Source organism: Dermacentor andersoni, chromosome 7 (assembly GCF_023375885.2).
Source record: "Dermacentor andersoni chromosome 7, qqDerAnde1_hic_scaffold, whole genome shotgun sequence".
In the NCBI taxonomy this organism is placed as follows: domain Eukaryota; kingdom Metazoa; phylum Arthropoda; class Arachnida; order Ixodida; family Ixodidae; genus Dermacentor; species Dermacentor andersoni.
The window spans coordinates 94,331,586-94,349,417 of NC_092820.1; the positions used below are offsets into that span (position 1 = coordinate 94,331,586).

General features: G+C 44.5%; 2 protein-coding genes across 9 annotated transcripts in view; one reads left to right on the plus strand and one right to left on the minus strand.

Annotated features, from left to right (window-relative positions):
- Positions 1–5,472, plus strand: part of tw (Protein O-mannosyl-transferase 2) — a 42,564-nt gene extending 37,092 nt beyond the window's left edge. For both annotated transcript variants that reach the window (XM_050181320.2, XM_055072670.1), the window contains 2 exons: positions 288–399; positions 5,269–5,472. In XM_050181320.2, coding sequence (XP_050037277.1) covers positions 288–399; positions 5,269–5,374 — 218 coding nt within the window. In that variant the 3' untranslated portion in view covers positions 5,375–5,472. The remainder of the gene's footprint in view (positions 1–287; positions 400–5,268) is intronic.
- Positions 5,473–8,237: 2,765 nt separating this feature from the next.
- LOC126534771 (uncharacterized) lies at positions 8,238–10,997 on the minus strand. 7 transcript variants are annotated; one of them, XR_011895734.1, is made up of 6 exons: positions 10,581–10,993; positions 10,380–10,444; positions 10,216–10,307; positions 9,984–10,142; positions 9,268–9,427; positions 8,238–8,451 (listed from the first exon to the last, which is right to left on the minus strand). XR_011895734.1 is itself a non-coding variant. In XM_055072081.2 (6 exons), exons 1-6 carry the CDS (start codon positions 10,690–10,692, stop codon positions 8,309–8,311), a joined length of 615 nt encoding a protein of 204 aa, XP_054928056.1. In that variant the 5' UTR covers positions 10,693–10,994; the 3' UTR covers positions 8,238–8,308. The 7 variants fall into 7 exon arrangements, 2 of the variants coding, with proteins under 2 accessions (XP_054928056.1, XP_050037969.2); XM_055072081.2 differs by having other exon boundaries at positions 9,268–9,410; positions 10,090–10,142; positions 10,373–10,444; positions 10,581–10,994; XR_008612972.2 differs by having other exon boundaries at positions 9,984–10,089; positions 10,216–10,444.
- Between the last annotated feature and the right edge of the window lie 6,835 nt (positions 10,998–17,832).

Sequence of the window (17,832 nt, forward strand, 5' to 3'; positions counted from 1 at the left end):
TCACAGCAGCATGCTGGGCTGCCACTTTGCCCACCCACAAGGTTCAGCATCCTGTGGTGTGATATCACCGCCTCTCTGACCAACTATCAAGTTCCAGAAACACCAACACCTTTCTCTCTCACCCCAGTGACCTGCTTTCTGTCTGCTGGCTCTGCCTCCATGGTAGCCCTCTCCTCCTCCTTATGGCAGTGCCCTTTCCTTATTCTGTCCGCAGAGAAAATCTATCCACTAAGCCAAAGTGCCAAAGAAAGCTATTCGCTTTAAAAATTGTCTTTTCTCCTCTGCAGGCGTGGTGCTGGACTACATCCTTCGCGCGGTGCCAAGCTTCCTGCCCGAGAAAATTAGGCTGTCAGCGCACCACTGGATTATGGGCTGCTATATCGCAGTCATTGTGTACAGGTAAGTGCGCACCCTAACTGTGGCACCATGGCTCTGCGTGAACCGCAGCTTAAGATAGACACGAGTGCCAATTCACCTGATAAGGCCATTAAACTTGTGTCCTGCCAATTCAAGCTTCATGAAGCAACACATGAATGGTGTTGAAGTTTAGTACTGGGGACAACCGCACAGAGAGAGAGCTTGTGCTCTCAAAAATGCCGGCACCATGAACTCATGGCACTGCGATGGGCCTGTTATGCTTTTTCTCTCACCTGGAGATAACGAGTTGACACACTTTGACAAAACATGTTTGATGCGATCACAACCACGTGAGCTTTCTTTGTGCCCGCGCCACTCCTAGCCATGCACAGGTACAGTCGTAAAATTTATGAGCGTGAACAAGGGAAAGCGTGCCGAACTGTACAATCAGCGCAGTCTAGCGCACGCTGGCAGTAACTTCGCGAACGAGATATTCGCGGCTAAGGCTGTTAGATCAGCGGATGCACTCCCAGCCAGCTCCCGCTCACTGTCTACTTCGCACAGCGATAACGGATAACTGATAACAAAGGCGCGGGCACTAAGCGGCTGTCACTTTCCCATGCATGCGCAAAGCGATAATCTGATGCGGGTTCCCAGCCGCTAAAGCAACATGTGTTCCTTTCCAAAAGGAGTGCCTGGATCTTGGGCGTGCGAATTTGTAACCAATGGCAAGGAAACCTATGCATATGGTCATTTTGATGTTATTACCATTTCATCGCCGCTCAGATATTCTCAACAGTGGAGTACGGTATACCTTATAATTGCAGATCGACTTTCCGGGTGCGAAAAGAAAATAATAAAATTACGTTTTAAAATAACCTTTACCAGTGGTTTCATCGAGGTGGCGCCTTCAACAGTCATGCACTACTACAACTAAAGATACGTTTTGACATCTCGAGGAATGCCATTGCTGCTTCTCTCAATATTTCGCATTGTAGTGGCCTCAGTTGTGTGAAAAATTGACCATAAGCTAAGTCTGCAAAGACGCTCACGTTTTTCGTTCTCTTATGTGTGAATATATTTTATATATACAGATATGTTTTCAAGTAAAACACTACTGACTAGTTTGCGTGCATATATGTCAAACACAAAACACAAGCACTGCACAGTTTGCGGTTAGGAGAATCATTTTATTGAGAGTGGAGGAGAAAGAAGAATTTAGCAAAAATCAACTGCTACTCGCACTACAGTGAGAACTGTGGAAAGCATCCTGCACTTAAAGTAACTGTGAACATTTTCGCCTGCTTCTAGTAGCGAGTAGCACAGCCTTTTAGGCGAATGACATCAGCCATCCTCTTCGATAAAGAAGAGTAGAGGGAGGCAACAAATGCGCCATCTTCACGGAGCCGCTCCCATTCTTCTTGCACCGCTTGCCAAAGGCCGTCAGCATTCGTACTTTGAAGCGGACGCCGCACCAAGCGTTGCTTCATCCGCCCCCAAACATTCTCTATAATATTCAGGTCAGGACTTTTTGGAGCCCACTGCAGGACCTCTACACTTTCGTCTTCCAGCAGCTCCTTGACACGGCGAGACGTGTGTATAGGGGAAAGGTCCTGTTGAAAGATGAAACTGCCGTTGGGAAAGGGTCCTTGGCGAGCGTAAGGCAGCATAACGTCCTTTAGAAGTTCGCTGTAACGGGCGGATGTCAAGTGGCCCTCGATACGGACCAGCGGTCCCAGTCCGAGATGCGAGAGGGCTCCCCAGGTATTTACTGTTGTGCGGCCGCTTGCGGCTACGCTTTGAATATTGGTCGGATGGTGCCTGCAAATAAAGAGTGCGCGCACGGACAATAAGCACAAATGTGCAAAGAGGATATAAAGCTTCTTGAATGAGACTGGCGAACACTAAACTCATTCTAGCATTTGCAGCCGAAGATTTCAATTTCGAGCTGCAGTCGACATCGTTAATTAAGAAGCCATTGATTGCGTGAAGCTTTTCTCCTCTTCCTCCTCCTACATTTAGGATAATTCTATTGAGACTACTCAACGGGAAATAAAATACAAATGCAAGCATCACCTCTCGTTTTCTAGCCGCCAGACTCTCTTCCTTTGGGCTTGTTTGGTGCAAAAGGTGGATTCATCTGTAAATATTACTCTTTTCCACTCCTCAGACGTCCAGGACGCGTGTTGTTCTGCAAACTGGAGTCGCTTGGTCTTGTGTGTACTGTTGAGGAAGGGCTTCTGTGCGGCGACGCGACTGTGCAAGCCCGCTTCTTTCAGCCGGTTCCGCACAGTGGCTGGGTGGGCATTGACTCCGGTATTTTCCATGATTTCATTCGCTGTCTGAAAAGGATCGTCTGCCACAGCCGCAATGATCAATTGATCCTCCTCTTCCGTCGTTGCTCTTGGTCGGCGCCGGTGTGGAGCATCGCCGATTCTTCCTTCTGTCTTATAGGCTTGACATATTCTGTTGACAGTCTTGAGCGGTCGGCCGGTCATGGCCGCAATAGACCGTTGGCTGTATTCTTTCAACGCTAGGTCAATGATGTGCCGTCGCTCTTCGTCGGGTACATTCGCCATGGTGTGGCTCCCGAAGAAGTGAAAGAAAACCGCTCAAGGAATGTTTTTATACGCAAAACTGTATCAGCGTTATCAAAGCATGTGTGTTTTATTTTATGATCAAGAAATTCAACCAATCACAAACGTCTCAACCAGCGAGCGACGCAGAGCTCTTCTTTCGGCCGTTTTTAGCTGCACGGGCCCTTTCGCTCGGTTACACCGGGAACGCCGACGGCGGCGCGGTTTAACCAAAGGACGGGCGCATAAGAGCTGCGCTGTAAACAATAGCACAAAAACTCCAGAGTTGGACAGCACGTCAGTATTCTTATTGTTACGCGCTCGGCATGTAGGGTTCATATCAGTGCGCCTTTCTTGACCTGTTATCACCACGTGTTGCAGATAGCTAACGCAGCAGATTGCGGGTCTAGAAGGGACAACAGACCGCATTGGTGGCAGGGAGTGCATCCGCTAATCTAACAGCCTTAGCCGCGAATATCTCGTTCGCGAAATTACTGCCAGCGAGCGCTAGACTGCGCTGATTGTACAGTTCGGCACGCTTTCCCGTGTTCACGCTCATAAATTTTACGACTGTACAGCTGTAGTGGTGTGTATCTTGTTGAGCCAACACGCCCATGGTGGGCATTACCACTGGCACTCCCAACGCCGTTATGTTAAATACCATCTGGATAACACAACAGGGTGGCAAATACCTGGAAAAGGAAACTCACAAAGGGAAAGGCATGTTTTTATGGTAGTAATTATTTCACGATTATGTTTTCACAATAATGTGTGCTCAATCGGTAGGTTTTGCCGCCCGTGATGTGCAGTGATAAAATGAGGAAACAAATACATAGCAGCTGGGTTTGCCTGTCTAACATGTGTATATACGAAGCTTCTGCATGGCACCGCTGCGGACATTCTATGTATGTAGTGCCTGCCAAACTCGAGTGCTAAAAGCTGCATTGCCTACTACAGCTTGTCTCGTCAATGACGTACTGTAGAATCTTGCTGAATGGAATCTCAAGGGACCGAAGAAATATGTTCCAATTGACAGGATTTCTGTTTACTGAGAAAAACGTGCAGAAGTGCAGCACAATGTTTCATACAGTTCCTTAACACTGTTAAATGTTTTAAATGTAAAGAAGTGAATAAAGCAGCTAGTTTGTCCCGTGTTCAGGTGTGGTTGGTGGCCACTGGACTGACTAGGCTTCCCTAGTTCTGGTTTCGGGGAGGGACTGGCGAAGTAATAAAGCAAATATATAGCTCTTACAGCTCAAGTTGGTAGCCAATTAACATGCAGTTGTGCAGGAGCAGTCCAAATTATCGAACGGCACACTGTAGGTGGTCTGAAATTACAGTTACGCTTATTTTGGTCGTGTTTGGAGCATGTGGCTGTGCCATGAAGCTGTCCAAGTTTGTACAGGCTTTGCATGAAAAAAAATATATCAAATTTGTTGCCCCAATGATCTTTTGCCACCACTTTTGATGTATGGCTTTCTGAATAAAGGCAGCTTTTGCAAAAAATATATTTCAGATCATACCTCTTTTTAAAAAAAAATTATAGTATAGTTCGGTTCTGTGATTCCATTCCACAGCGGCCATTTGTGATGCCTACTCGTTCTTGTTTGTCGTCTGCTCACGCTGTTAAAACATTCACCAGGATTCGTTTACAGAGTTGCCAAAAGTTTTGTTTCCATTTACAAAAGTGTATTTTTTTTTTTGCAGTACTGAATTACAACATCGTGTAAATACTATAGTAACCATGTAATGTATTACATGTAATTCATTACCTGAAGAGACAGAAAAGTGGGCAAGGTGTCACAGATTCATAATAACATAAACAGCGCAGTGAAGACAAGGGAGAGGGGAGTGACACAACACAAGTGCTCATTATCAACTAGAGGTTTATTTCAAAAAAGAGTTTATTATATGCATAGTAGTACTGCACATGCACTTCCAATACAATGAAGTGAACATGACAACAGAATGCAGCTACAGTCAGTTTCACAGAGAAAGGAAGGAACAAAAAAATTTTTTTCAGGCCACCAACACCAATGAGGCACACAGTTGTCAGATATTCATCCATAATAAAAAAAGTTATGCCTCTTTCTAAAAAGATGTGTCATTCTAAATACATGATCCAACCATTGTACCCACTAAGATACCTTTTAACGAGTCAATTTTTGTACATGGTGCTTCTGTATGATGACAAATCAATTTCTGAAGTCGTACGAAGAGTCCAGTGATGCATATATTTTTCTTAGATTGTTCACGTTTCATCTTTGAGCTTGTACTTTGGGCAACTAATTTATTGAGACTTGGTTTTTTGGTCCCTCTTTTCTCCATCCAACAGTTTCTACTTGTTCTCACCTCTCGCCTATGGTATGGACGGTTCCATCTCAGTCCATGAAAACAGCACAATGCACGGGCTGCGGTGGCTTGACACATGGGAATTTTGAGCCTAACTTTTTTTCAGTTCCTGTAGGCGTCACTGCCAAAACCCAGTGTGTATTATAAATTAATAATAAAACGATTAAACGACATTAATATATTGCAATGTTTGCGTGCGATGTCCTTTTTATTTTTTCTGCAACAATTAATCAGCTGAGGCAGCACAAACCGGGTGAAGATGTTGAATGAAGCCAGCGGAATAATCAAAGGTAGGTGTAGTGTATTCATATTTCTGTTATTTAAGAGAGTAAAGTGGTGACAACACATCAACTGTGACCAAAAACTGGACAGAGTGAAGATGTTTTGCCACAGGTAATAGCTTGTCTTCAAGTAGGGGTGAGCTAACGTCAAATATTACTGAATCGAATAGAAAATTGAACATTTGAATAATCCGATTCACGAATTGAATACCTACTATTCGATATATTCAGTGTAGAGGCCCGTGCAGTGCCGCATGTCGCGTGTGCCACGGAACCCCTTGTGCTTGATGCCGCCCAAGCGAGAGTTTCACTTTGTGTTTTCAGCGTTGAGGAGCGCTGAGGGCACCGTGGACGGCCCCGCCTCTGCTAACGTGCAGTGTTGCCAGGTTTGGCTATATATAGCCAAATTGGGCTACAGAAAAAAAAAAATTGGCATCGACTTGGACGAGTTGGCTATGCACCTATATTTGGGCTACTGAAAACCTGGGACTTGGCTTTGTTCAGTCTATAAGGGGAGCCCTAATCCACGACCCAGAATTTTCCAATCTGCAGTGAGGATGTAGGCATTCACTGGAAGCATGCTGAAAGCAGTGATAGGTGAACGTGATAGCGATTATACACCGGCATTAGTGAGAGGCAGACAAGTGCAGCCGTAACTGTGAGAAAGTAATGTTTTGTCTCACAAGTTGACGTTCCTGCACTTCATGTTTTCCGAAGTGTTAAAAAGTATTTCTGTGATAACAGCTACGTGTTTTCAGTGTTTCCTGTCCGACTGCTTTGGTATTTAACCAGTCAAAATGAAACCAACTGGATCAAAAATGAAACGACGCTTTTACACCTAATGTGCAGTTCAGTGTTTTGCCATAGCCATGCGCGCACTTTTGATTTCCGAAGGATAGAATAAAGTGCAAGTGTCTAATTAATATCAACTGCAATTCTAAGCAATAATTATGTTTGTACTTAACAGCTGACTTACGTACAGTGATCTCACAGACTACATACGAAGTACGAAGATTTCGCTGCCAGACCTCGCCACTTACTGACTTTTGACACTTCCTTTACCAATTTAAAATTATATTCGCTACTTCAATTGCGAACAGCGTGCTGGATTCTGTCACTATAAATCATGATCATTTCATTTCCATCAACGTCTCGTAACACATTCTGGTCAGTTGTCAGTCCCTTTAAGCATCCTCCAAGGTCTTTGTGCTTACAATTGAGATTCATTTCGATAGGTTCGCCCTCTGCAGCGATTCGCTGGAACTTGAGTTTCCGGAGCCAAGCACGAAAATATTCTATCTGCAAGCATGATGTCACTGTTGTGGATGTCAAGGGTCGACCGTCACGGACTACCGTAGTGGAATGTGAAAATGTATATACAAATAAAGATGGCTATATGCATGGCTACAAATTTATTTTGCTCTTTTTTGTGTTTGGCTAGATTTGGGGCTACCACATCTCCAGCTTTGTGTTACGCCGCCTTGTCCGATCTGGCAACACTGCTGACGCGGTAGCGGACTTGGTTGCTGCAAGCGCACCCCCACGTCGGCCCGACGCCGGGTTGCACACAGAGTGCTCGAACGCCGCAATTCGCAGAATGGCACCGCGTCGACCGGGGCCGCCTATCTGTCAGTGCAAGGTTTGTCCGGGGTCGACAGGACCGACAGAAATGACAACGCGACACGAACAGAGGGAACGGTAACAAAAGCAGTGCGTATTGCGTAAAGTGCGAAGATCGGGCCGATTAGCCGCCGATAGGCACGTAGGTTGTGTTGGATAAGTGGCGACGAACCTTACGCCGCTTCAACAGCCGCCAGTCTAACCCTCACAAGTGACTATGGGAGCGATGACACGATGAGCCACCCGTGTAAACATACTGGCGGCAAGCATTGAGCGCCGGCTTGGGCCCCGTCACGGCATCGGCCAGCGGCGAATTTTCGTCACGGCCGCTGCATAGGCCATTAGGCCTAACGGGAGCTGCTCTCGTCTGCGCTACATCGGGCTTCGGCGACAGTTCGGTGCCGAATCGACGCGGATCTATTCGCAGTAGCCGGGCGACAGTCTGAAAGCCGTTAAACCGCCTCGCAAACGAAAGCGAGTGCCCGGGATGGCAAGAAAGTTGTTCATGGCCGCCATCTTTTCGGCACACCGTACGGCTAGTGTACTACCCAAGCAACAAAAAGACCGTGGCAAAAAGTCGGCCCGACGTCTCCGGCCGACTGCAAAACGGTTGGCCCGACCTCGGCAACCGAGGGCGGCCCAGCTTTGGGGATTGACATTGGCCTAACGTCGGCCGATCGTCGGCAATCGATGTAGGCCCGACCACTGTGGCCGACTTGGCCGACGGCGTCCCATACGAGGGCCTACCAAGGCTTTAGGTACGTAGTCAGTCGGCCAGCCGTAGGGCCATTCTATTTGGCCAACGCAGCCAAGCGCATGCCACACGCGGGCCAGCCATGGCCCTGACGACAATAATGGTCGGCATTGCACCGGCCCGGTGCTGAAAGCCGACGTTGCTTTTGACGCCCCGAATAATCGTAGCTTTTGCATCATGCATTTACAACAGCATGCGCATCATGCATCATGCTTGTGTGGTGGCCGGCATAGAAGTACCACACGAAAGCGAACGCTTTTTTGTACTTTTCATGCCACATAAATGCCAGGCAAAAGATTCTGATACAGGTCTTTATTTCTTGTAATTGTATATGTACACCGACACGTTCACAAGTTTCAAACACTAGTTCATATTTGGTGGGCTTGAAGCAGGGTACGGCGCCTTCTTTCATTCCGGCCTCCATCCCTGTCAGCTGCTCCAACCAACCAGCGTTTTGCGACTCCAGCCACTGATGCTAGTGAAGCGTCAGGGAACGTGCTCCTCACAGATGCTGCAAGAAAGCGGCACATATAAGAAAGCTGCCCCCGCTTTATAGTTCAGTTGGTGAGTCGCATTCCATTTGAAGAAGTGAAACAATCGAAAAGATCATAAGTCAGATATTCACGAAACATTAAAGAAACGACAACAAAGCAATATTAGGGACGTGCAAATCAGTATCGAATCTGTCAGGAAGAGTGGCTGGACGACACAAATCGTGTAAGTACCGGATAGTTGGTAATTTATATGTCGTTAGCAATAGGGGGAACTGAACACGGAACCATAGCAAAACACGCATACACAGTGGCTACTGTGTCTATAGGTAGCGCGGCTATTTACACCACGATAGGTCTTGTTGCTTCCCCTGAGCACTGTATGAAACAGCCGAGTTGAAACGCTGAGACAAAGAACGCGCCGGAGCCCGGAGCGCGCCAAGCGGCACAAGGAGGTGAATAGGTAAATGTCTGGAGAGGCAAGAGGGGAAGCTTATGGCATGATACATATACTTGCTGACATGATGGCAACGATGATAGGTCTATGTTTTGCAGAAAACAGTTAGCATACATGGGTTAAAGCAGAAACAGCATATACAGCATATATTATATGGTGAAGCAAAACAAACTCCTCAAAAGCAGTGGCAAAATATGGACGCCGCAAGTAGAACTCACTTATTACGGCATTATTTTATTAAAGAAAATGCTAATACTGGACGCAGCAAGATACAATAAGCAGCAGCTTGTTTGAATGAAGAAAAAAAAACTAAGCATGCAGTTGGTACCGATGTTCGCAACGTGCACTAGAAAGCTGATTGTTATGCCATATTTCTTACTTATATTCGTGATGGCCATGAGCTTCACGAAGGCGTGCTTCCTCCCCTGCGACCCTTTCCAGCTGAACTGCAGTGCAGCTTCATTTGTAAGTATGCCCTGCAGAATAGTGCTCACGGCACGACCGGTGTCCGTTCCTCCGTATCTGGAAAGAAAGTTCACCTGCACGAACCAGCGCACGTAGAGTTAAACCAGACATCCAAATACGTGGTTATCGTGGTCTGTAAAAAATAATGGCCAGGATAAGAAACGCTCTCGTTTTAAATGTTTTAACCACATAAAACAAATATATCTAGAAACAACGTTCTATGACAGAATGGCATATGGCTGCGGTATTGTATGGATGACAAAATGAAAATCAACCAAATATTAAACATGAATACATAGTTTCTCTAAAAAGAAAACACAGCATGTCATTCACCATCTGTTCCATGCGGGAATCTGAAGCTAAATATTCCTCTAAGATACGCTTTAGAGCCGCCCAAGGAAACATGAGGACAGGAAGGATAGGTTTACCGACTTTGGTCGGAATATCAGTGAAAAAAAAACCATCCAGGCAGCGCGATAAATGAATACAACACATAGTTGCACAAACAAAATAGCACGCAGACTGCCACGAGACAAATGTATAGGTATACATAACGTCGAGACCGCGGTGACAAAGTATTACACGTAAACTACGAAAATGCAACAAAAGAAAAATTGAGGAAGAACTTACATATGGGCTATCCGCAGGGTTTCACATACGTGTCTTCTTGTCTGATGTTCCTAGATCTACTCTAGTCCACATGCGGTGAAGCGCGCCACACACAATCCATTCTTACCTGCAATGCACCAGACGTATATCATACAGGTATTTACAGTTATGTTTTTTCATCTGTGGGAAGGAACGAAGGCAACTTCTAATTAATTATGACTTTTCCGCAATAATAACCAGACAAGCGTCTTACCCAATTTCTTCCCGAATGGTGATAACAGTTCCGAGCGTAGCAGGTCATTCGCACACTGTGCTTCAATTTAAGCAGTGTCGTTCCAGTGTTTCCTAGAGAAAAATTAACGAGAATACAAGACGAAAAAATAATATTAGAAATATATACATGAAAGTACGTCTCACATTTCCCTGTCCCAACTCTTCGAGAGTTGATCCGTTCTCATGTAAAGCCTCTTTTTTTTTTCTTCCTGTCAGAAAAAATAAGCCCGAAAGACAAGGAGTTTATCATACGTTGCAAAACCATTTACACTATACAAAGCGACCTTTGTTCACTTGAAAAAGACAGTCATGCATTACACAACGTGAAATTAAAATGCCACTTACGAGTACGCATATCTTGAACGGCGAGATACGGCGGCTCCACTGCATGTAAAGGGCTTGCGCTGTTCTTGTCCATGTCACTTTTGTGTAGCTTGCGTTTATATGCGCAGTCCATGATAAAAGAAATGCACCAACTAGTCTACCATGAGACGCGGAACGAGCTGGCATCCAGAGCTAGCATTTGGCGGCAACTCACGCACCCGCGCCATTTGGCGGGAACTCGCCTGCGCCCCTGCAAGCAAGCGGCGTTGGCCTGACGAAGAAAAAATAGACAGCAAGGAAAGTCCCGTTTCGCTTTCTCGCCCCGTCCTCGCTGGTGGGAGCTGATGCTGACAGAGAGAATCGCCCGTCCCTGCTTTCCAAGAACCTCTTCATTCCTTCTGGGAGAGGGAGAGGCGACAGCCCAAGGCGACCTCGGTTCCCCACACTTTTCCTTTTTTTTCGTTTTTCAGGCGCTTCCTGTGAGCGCGTTGCCGTTTCTTTTTGGTGTGTGTGCTGTGCACGTGCGTGCGTGCGTGTGTGTAATGAAAATCTGCGTTCTATATTTTGCAGGGATTGGTAGCGCTATACGAATATGTGTATACCTTATGTGAACAATAATTTTGACCTCTTCAACGTGTCGAACAGTACTTTGGGTACTATGTACGTTAGCATGTAGGTTCTGTTTTCTTGTTTGGGAGTATTGTACAAATATCGTATAATCTTGATTGGTTTCCTTTTGTACTTGCTCAGTATTGCATACCTGTTATTACCGGGTGCAATTGTCTTTGTTTTAAAAGTGTCGCTGTAAAGGCTCTGCCAAGCGAAAGGGGGCTGCGGCTTTGTCAATCTGTATCTGAAAGCTTTTTCTGCGCCTCTGCTGTCTGTACCTTTACAAGGCAGAAATAAATAATTTGAATTTTAATAAGTATTTATCGTCAAAGCATCACGTCTATATGTGCACGAAGTTCGATAGGTGCATGCATGCATACACAGTCAATACGCTTTCTAGAGAGCTTTGCACGAAAATGGTAGATATGCTTCACGGGAGACGGCGCTTGAAAAAACACTTATGATATACCATGAATTTATTAATTCTTAACTGCTTGATTGTTGAACGTCATTAGTTAATTGAGCGAAAATTGGAAGAATTTGATCTAACTCTAGTTCTTCCCCATCAAATCCACGTCGACAGCAGAAATGCTCTATTTTATGATTTACATTGATTGGCATGCAGCCTTAATTATTCTTAGACGAATCGACAATAGCTAGAAAAATTGCAGATTTTGACATCTCTTCACAATTCGCCTTCGTATAATCGCTTCTTTCACCCTCCCTAGTGAAAACATTCAACTGAAATGTTTCCTAGAACTGTACAGTCCACGAGTCGCCTGCGCTTAGTTCGTTTGACGATTTTTTCTGTGCTGCGACAGGGCCGTTTACAATTAACGCGCCGTTCGCGAACAATTTTGCTTGACTCTTTCTGCAGTTCAGATGACTATTACGAGAACTGTCTAATGCAATATCCACTTGATTAAATTTTGTTCCCCGTTAAATAGTTATTTTCTCGATAGTTTAACTACAAAAGAAGAAAGCAATAATGAACGACACAATAGTGTTGCAAACATATCCGTTTTTTAAGTATTGAAATCTTGTGCTTTTTGGTAAAGCAAATGTAATACTTACGCGATATGTCTTCTTCTTGCGACTTGCACACTGGTCTCCACGTACTCTTGCTCTCATAATAGTGGTCGTTGCATGCGCACCCGCATATATGGCGAAAATAAATTTGATTCTGATTTCATTATTCACTCTAATTACTAGAGTTCTATCAGTCCAGAACAAAACGCAGAACCATCCTTTAGCCGGAAGGTGATCTAACTGCCAGATGAACTGTCACTGACGTCTGTATGTGATGGTTGCTGTTTTTCCCCGTGTGATGAACCACCGTCATCGCTTTTGTATAGCTGGTATATATTCCGTCATTATATATATTCGTCCTTCAACATTTGTTACGCAAAAGCAACAACAACAAAAAATTGCTGCCTCTCACTTCTTCAAAGGACTGCGCAGCCTGTCGGAACGCACTGGCGCGTGTGAACGCATGGCCTGAAGGTTCAATTTCAAAGTGTTGTTCAATTGCTGCCTGAACCACTCGTGAAGACCTTTCGCGCCCCGTTACTTTATTATGCTAGCTTTTCTTGTGACCGATGACAAGACATTAAATTTGGTGGCCTCTGCAAGACTAAGCTGCATCAACACAGCTTCTTAAATATACGAATTGGCTCAGCGGCTGTCGGACAGTGTGCATGGTCCCTTGTGGCACGTCACTAAAAAACCAATTAAACGCTTAGCGTATATGCACAAAATGATGCGACCACTAATATAACATGAGAGGGGACTTTCGGTCTCACAAAAAAAAACGATATATATATATATATATATATATATATATATATATATATATATATATATATATATATATATATTACACGAAGTGCGCATGCGCACAAGCATGATGCATGATGCATGCGCATCATGCATCATGCTTGTGTGGTGGCCGGCATAGAAGTACCACACGAAAGCGAACGCTTTTTTGTACTTTTCATGCCACATAAATGCCAGGCAAAAGATTCTGATACAGGTCTTTATTTCTTGTAATTGTATATGTACACCGACACGTTCACAAGTTTCAAACACTAGTTCATATTTGGTGGGCTTGAAGCAGGGTCACGGCGCCTTCTTGATACCTGATAATATTTTTTTCACTGGCCTCTTTCTATAAGAAGGACGAACATTCTAGGCAGCGAAAAAAGTATGAGACATATTTCATCCTGGGGTAAATCTTTTATTCATAATATTCATTCCCAGAAAATATGATACAATGAAACGTTGATGCTTAAAAGCAAAACTTAAAGTTAAAGCGTTTTCAGATCACTGAGAAAGCGTAAGTCTTTATACGAGTTTGGTTTAAATGCGCAACGCAGTAAACAAATCCTTTAATGTAGTTTGCACCCATGATATTTCTTTGCTTGTTCTTGGCTTTAAGTTGGTTGCACTAAAATTGGCCATATGCCGCCGGATATGTTACATATTGCATACCATTAAGGCATATGCACATCACTAGTGCCTTTTCTAGGGATGTGTCATCGCTCATCTCAGCGTTTTCCTGCTGACGGCCGCATATGAGGAGCCTTGTTTCCCCCCAGACACTGCATGACCTTATAAGGTCGCTTAGCGCTATCTGAAAAAAAAAAAAATTCTTTATACGCAAAGTATAATACTTTAGAGATGAAAATATGTTTCCTTTAGGCTAAATGTGTTTAAACTAGTACCTCTTGCTTTTTCACTGCTTTAACATTGATTGCACTTCTGAGATTTCTCCTACTGACTGCTCTTAAAATGTTGCGGTCCGGAAGTTTTAGAATTTGGGGATATGGGAAAAATGGTCAAATCACCGCATTAACGAGAGCATGCATTGCAAGCCTGCTTCTGAAGCGACGAATGAAGGCTCAGAAAATTTCAGTATTTTTGATAAGATCAGAAGGAACATTTTCAATTTTGTTCATTTTTATCAATCCTACTTCCAAACATTTATTTGCTTTCAAATGGGACCTGAAAAACAAAATAATGATGTGCAAAACGCAATTAGGTGAGTCACATAGCTGCAACTGATATTATTCCATTATACTCTTGATAAAAATAAAGTTTAAAAGTTCGAACACAATGTGGCAACGCTTTTGATAGAAGCTTTCATTATAGAAGCAAAAATGAGCTATAAAACGCAGTTACGCTTAATTCTAAACCCAATGGAGATGGAAATTCTGACAAGAATGGCATTCTACGTGAACTTATCACACGTGAACTTTCACTGTGGACATAGACATGTTTGCAGCTGGAAATCAAGAGCTGCAACGGGCAGAGTACGTTCGTGTTCATCGAACACAGTCACACTTCCTCTTTTTAAAGCTAAAAATGTAAAATATGCAGAGCTACACAAGATAGATATCCTAATGCAGAGTGGAATTGAGGTTACAAATTAAGTAGCGCGTGTGGTTGCAACCTCGCATGCAGCGCTTCGGAGATGCAGGTTACTGTCAGTCGACAAATAGCTCACAAAATTATGAATTTCCACATTATAGGCCGCAGTATACTATGAGCGGCATACGCGGCAACTACACGGCATACACGGCACACCACATCGATGCGTCACTAACAGAGTTCTAAACCATGAGAAGAAGCACAGTGCAAAATGCAGTGACAACTCCAAGCTCGCCACCCTTGCCCGAGGCGAAATGGCAGCGGGCACAGAGAGAACGGTGAGTTGGCGAAGATAAATTAAAAACAATAGAAATGGTGTGAATTTGGTACTTCAGCGCAATTAGCTGAACAATTCAGAAAAATCCAACAGCCCGGTGTTAAAACTTGTTAAACAAGCACGATGATGACTGCTATCTATTTCGATCAACGCTACTGCTCGCTTTTCAATAAATTCACCATTACGGCAAATTTTGCACCACACATCATACAAGCACATACCGGAAATCATGACCAATTGGCAGTCAGCCGCTATTTAACAAAAGCGAACCATGAGTATTGTTCTTACCTGTATATTTAAATCGTCCATGAATAGCAGGTGAGGGACCGCTACATATATCCATTATCCATATGGCGCTGGAGCCGTCAGACCGCGGTGGATTCTCTCTCGTAAACTCTCGTAAACTCGGCACAGTGCACAATGTCTGCAGACACCACCGGCGTTGTACGCCATGAAGGTCTGTAGAAGTGAGCGTGGCGATACTATGGCGATACACACCAACTCTGACAATTAGACCGGAAGCTCTGCGCTGCAATGAACGAACGTCGCTCGTGGCAGTCCGCCGGAAAATCCACACGAAAAATGGCCGGGTGCAGTCTTCAAAACACCACGGTCTCCTTCAGCCCCCCCCCACCCCCCCAAGAAAAGTTTCGCATTCACCGCAGGGCAGTGAGAAGACACACAGCGTTGTTTTCCCTCGCCCACGCTCCGCGCAGATCCCGTGATATAAAACGGATCCGCTATTCGGATTTTTTATATGGGTGATGGAAAGTTCCCACGCGAGCGCTCTGCGGGATGTTAAGCGTGTAATTTGCGTTTCTCACGCGTACGCGGCTCGCTCACGCTCGCACAAGACAGAACCATGGCAGGCAGTCTTGTCCTCATGCTTACACAAAGGAATGTCACGCTTATTTTCGGTCACGGGTGCCTGAAACGTCATCCGCGCCTCACTTACATGCGCGTCACGCTAAAACTCACAGTTTAGCGTGAGATTAAGCGTGGATTTTTTTTTTAGTGTATACTGAGGTATTTGTGTTCTTTTACTCGAGGTATTTCCTGGCCCTGTATTGATACTGTCTGTTCACTGTTTTCATTGAGTACTGTTTACCATAAAAGCTGATTTCCTAACACTAAATTTCAAATGTTAAATTCTCACCTTCATGTGCACATATATTCTCCAGGCGTTGCATAACACTCCGCTTGTTAGCTAGCAACACAATGTCGTCCGCATAAAACGAACCTGGAAGCTACTGCTGTACTATTTTAACCGCCTGTTTGTATGAGAGATAAAACCCAAAATTGCTTCCCTCTAGCGCCCTTTTCATACTTACCATGTACATCACAAACAGCAGTCCCTAGTTGATATCAACTTGCTTCTCGCTCCTCATCCCTCCCCATTCAACGCAAACTGTATTTTCTAGGTAGGTCTCTGTCAAAAGCTATATAAAGTCGTTGCCTATGCCTTCCAGAATATCCCACAAAATTTTGTGGTCTACGTTGTCATACGCTCCGGTAATATCTAAAAAAGCCACATAAAACAGTCTCCTCTCTTTGGATATTTCAATACACTGAATAAGAACAAATAAGTTATCATCCAGACGCCTATTCTGAACCCGTTCTGAAGTTCTCCCATACCATTCTCTGCCCATGTTTGCACTTGTAATTTAATTACCTGTATTGCTAACATGTATGTTGCCGATATAATGGTCAACGGTCTATATGGGTGAATTCAATTCTTTTCTCCGTTATCTTTATACATTAAATTCATTCTACTTTGTCTCTGGCTGTCTGGTATTCGCCTATCTTGTAAGCCTTTTTCTACTGCTTCCCACAGAGCTTCCTTACTTTTTGATCCTAGTTCGCTAATCAGCCTAACGGGAACCTCGCCTAACCCTATGGCTGTGCGCTTTAGAATTTTCTCTGGTTCTCGTTAACGCTCTTCTTCTTTAAAACTACTTCATCATTCCCTTGGAATGATTCGGTCGTTATTTTTCGGATGTAATTTAATGTCGCATCCCCTTCCATTTTTTTTATCTTAGTCTAGGACATGCTGTTGTGTTCCAGACTTTCTTCTTAATAAGTTTGTGTGTTTTCAAAATATTCTAGGCGCGGCCTTCTTTTTCTCACGTATTTCCGACAACCAACGTTCACTTTCACCTTTGAACTTTGCTTGAACCAGTATTATAACAATAGATTTTTTTTTCTTCCGGTAACAGGCGTCCTTCTCCAACAAGGTCAACATCCATCGTGCCTCCTTACCATCGGGTTTCACACCCTCTGCACGTTCAACCTCAGCTTTGTGGTGTTTAAAACAACCTCAAGTGCGTCTTACGATTCCAGGGATAAGAAAGAAGACCGACCTGCCTACCTTGGCCTTGAAGCAAGCAGCTCTGGATTGTTTGCACACTTTCTACTTTGATCGAGTACATATATATACGGATGGCTCTTCCACTCAGACCAGCTCCACCAGCGCAGTGGTTATACCATCCCATTCACTAAGCATCCAATACAAGATTTCGCACTTGACAACATCGACTAGTGCGGAGCTTGTTGCCCTCCGAGGTGCCGTTGATTATATTAATAACCAACCGGCTAATAGGTGGGCTATATTCTGCGATTCGAAGGCGGCCTTACAATGTCTTCTGGCATATCTTCGTCGCGGGTCATGTGAACAACTCGTGCCGGAGATACGAGAAATGCACCATCACATGATCGCGAAAGGACACGACGTCGTGTTTCAGTGGCTGCCTGGTCATTGCGGTATCTCCGGCAACGACCTCGCTGACGAAGCTGCTAGAAAAGCTCACGAGGGAGCAACCCTTGTTTCAATACCTTTATCGCGGACCGACGCAGCCCAACACTTAGGCAAGCTAGCGCACTCTTTGATATTGGAGAAGTGGCGCACACCTGAATTCACTCACCATCGCTTGCATTCCCTCGATCCCTATATGCAACTGC

Excerpts from the sequence above, each read along its gene's own strand:
- LOC126534771 (XM_055072081.2), bottom strand. The coding sequence starts at position 10,692 with ATGGACTGCGCATATAAACGCAAGCTACACAAAAGTGACATGGACAAG. Across the intron at positions 10,308-10,372 it reads GGGACAGGGAAATGTGAGAC|GAAACACTGGAACGACACTG; the intron begins GTACTTTCATGT and ends ATTTTTCTCTAG. Across the intron at positions 8,452-9,267 it reads CATGGCCATCACGAATATAA|CATCTGTGAGGAGCACGTTC; the intron begins GTAAGAAATATG and ends GCTTTCTTGCAG.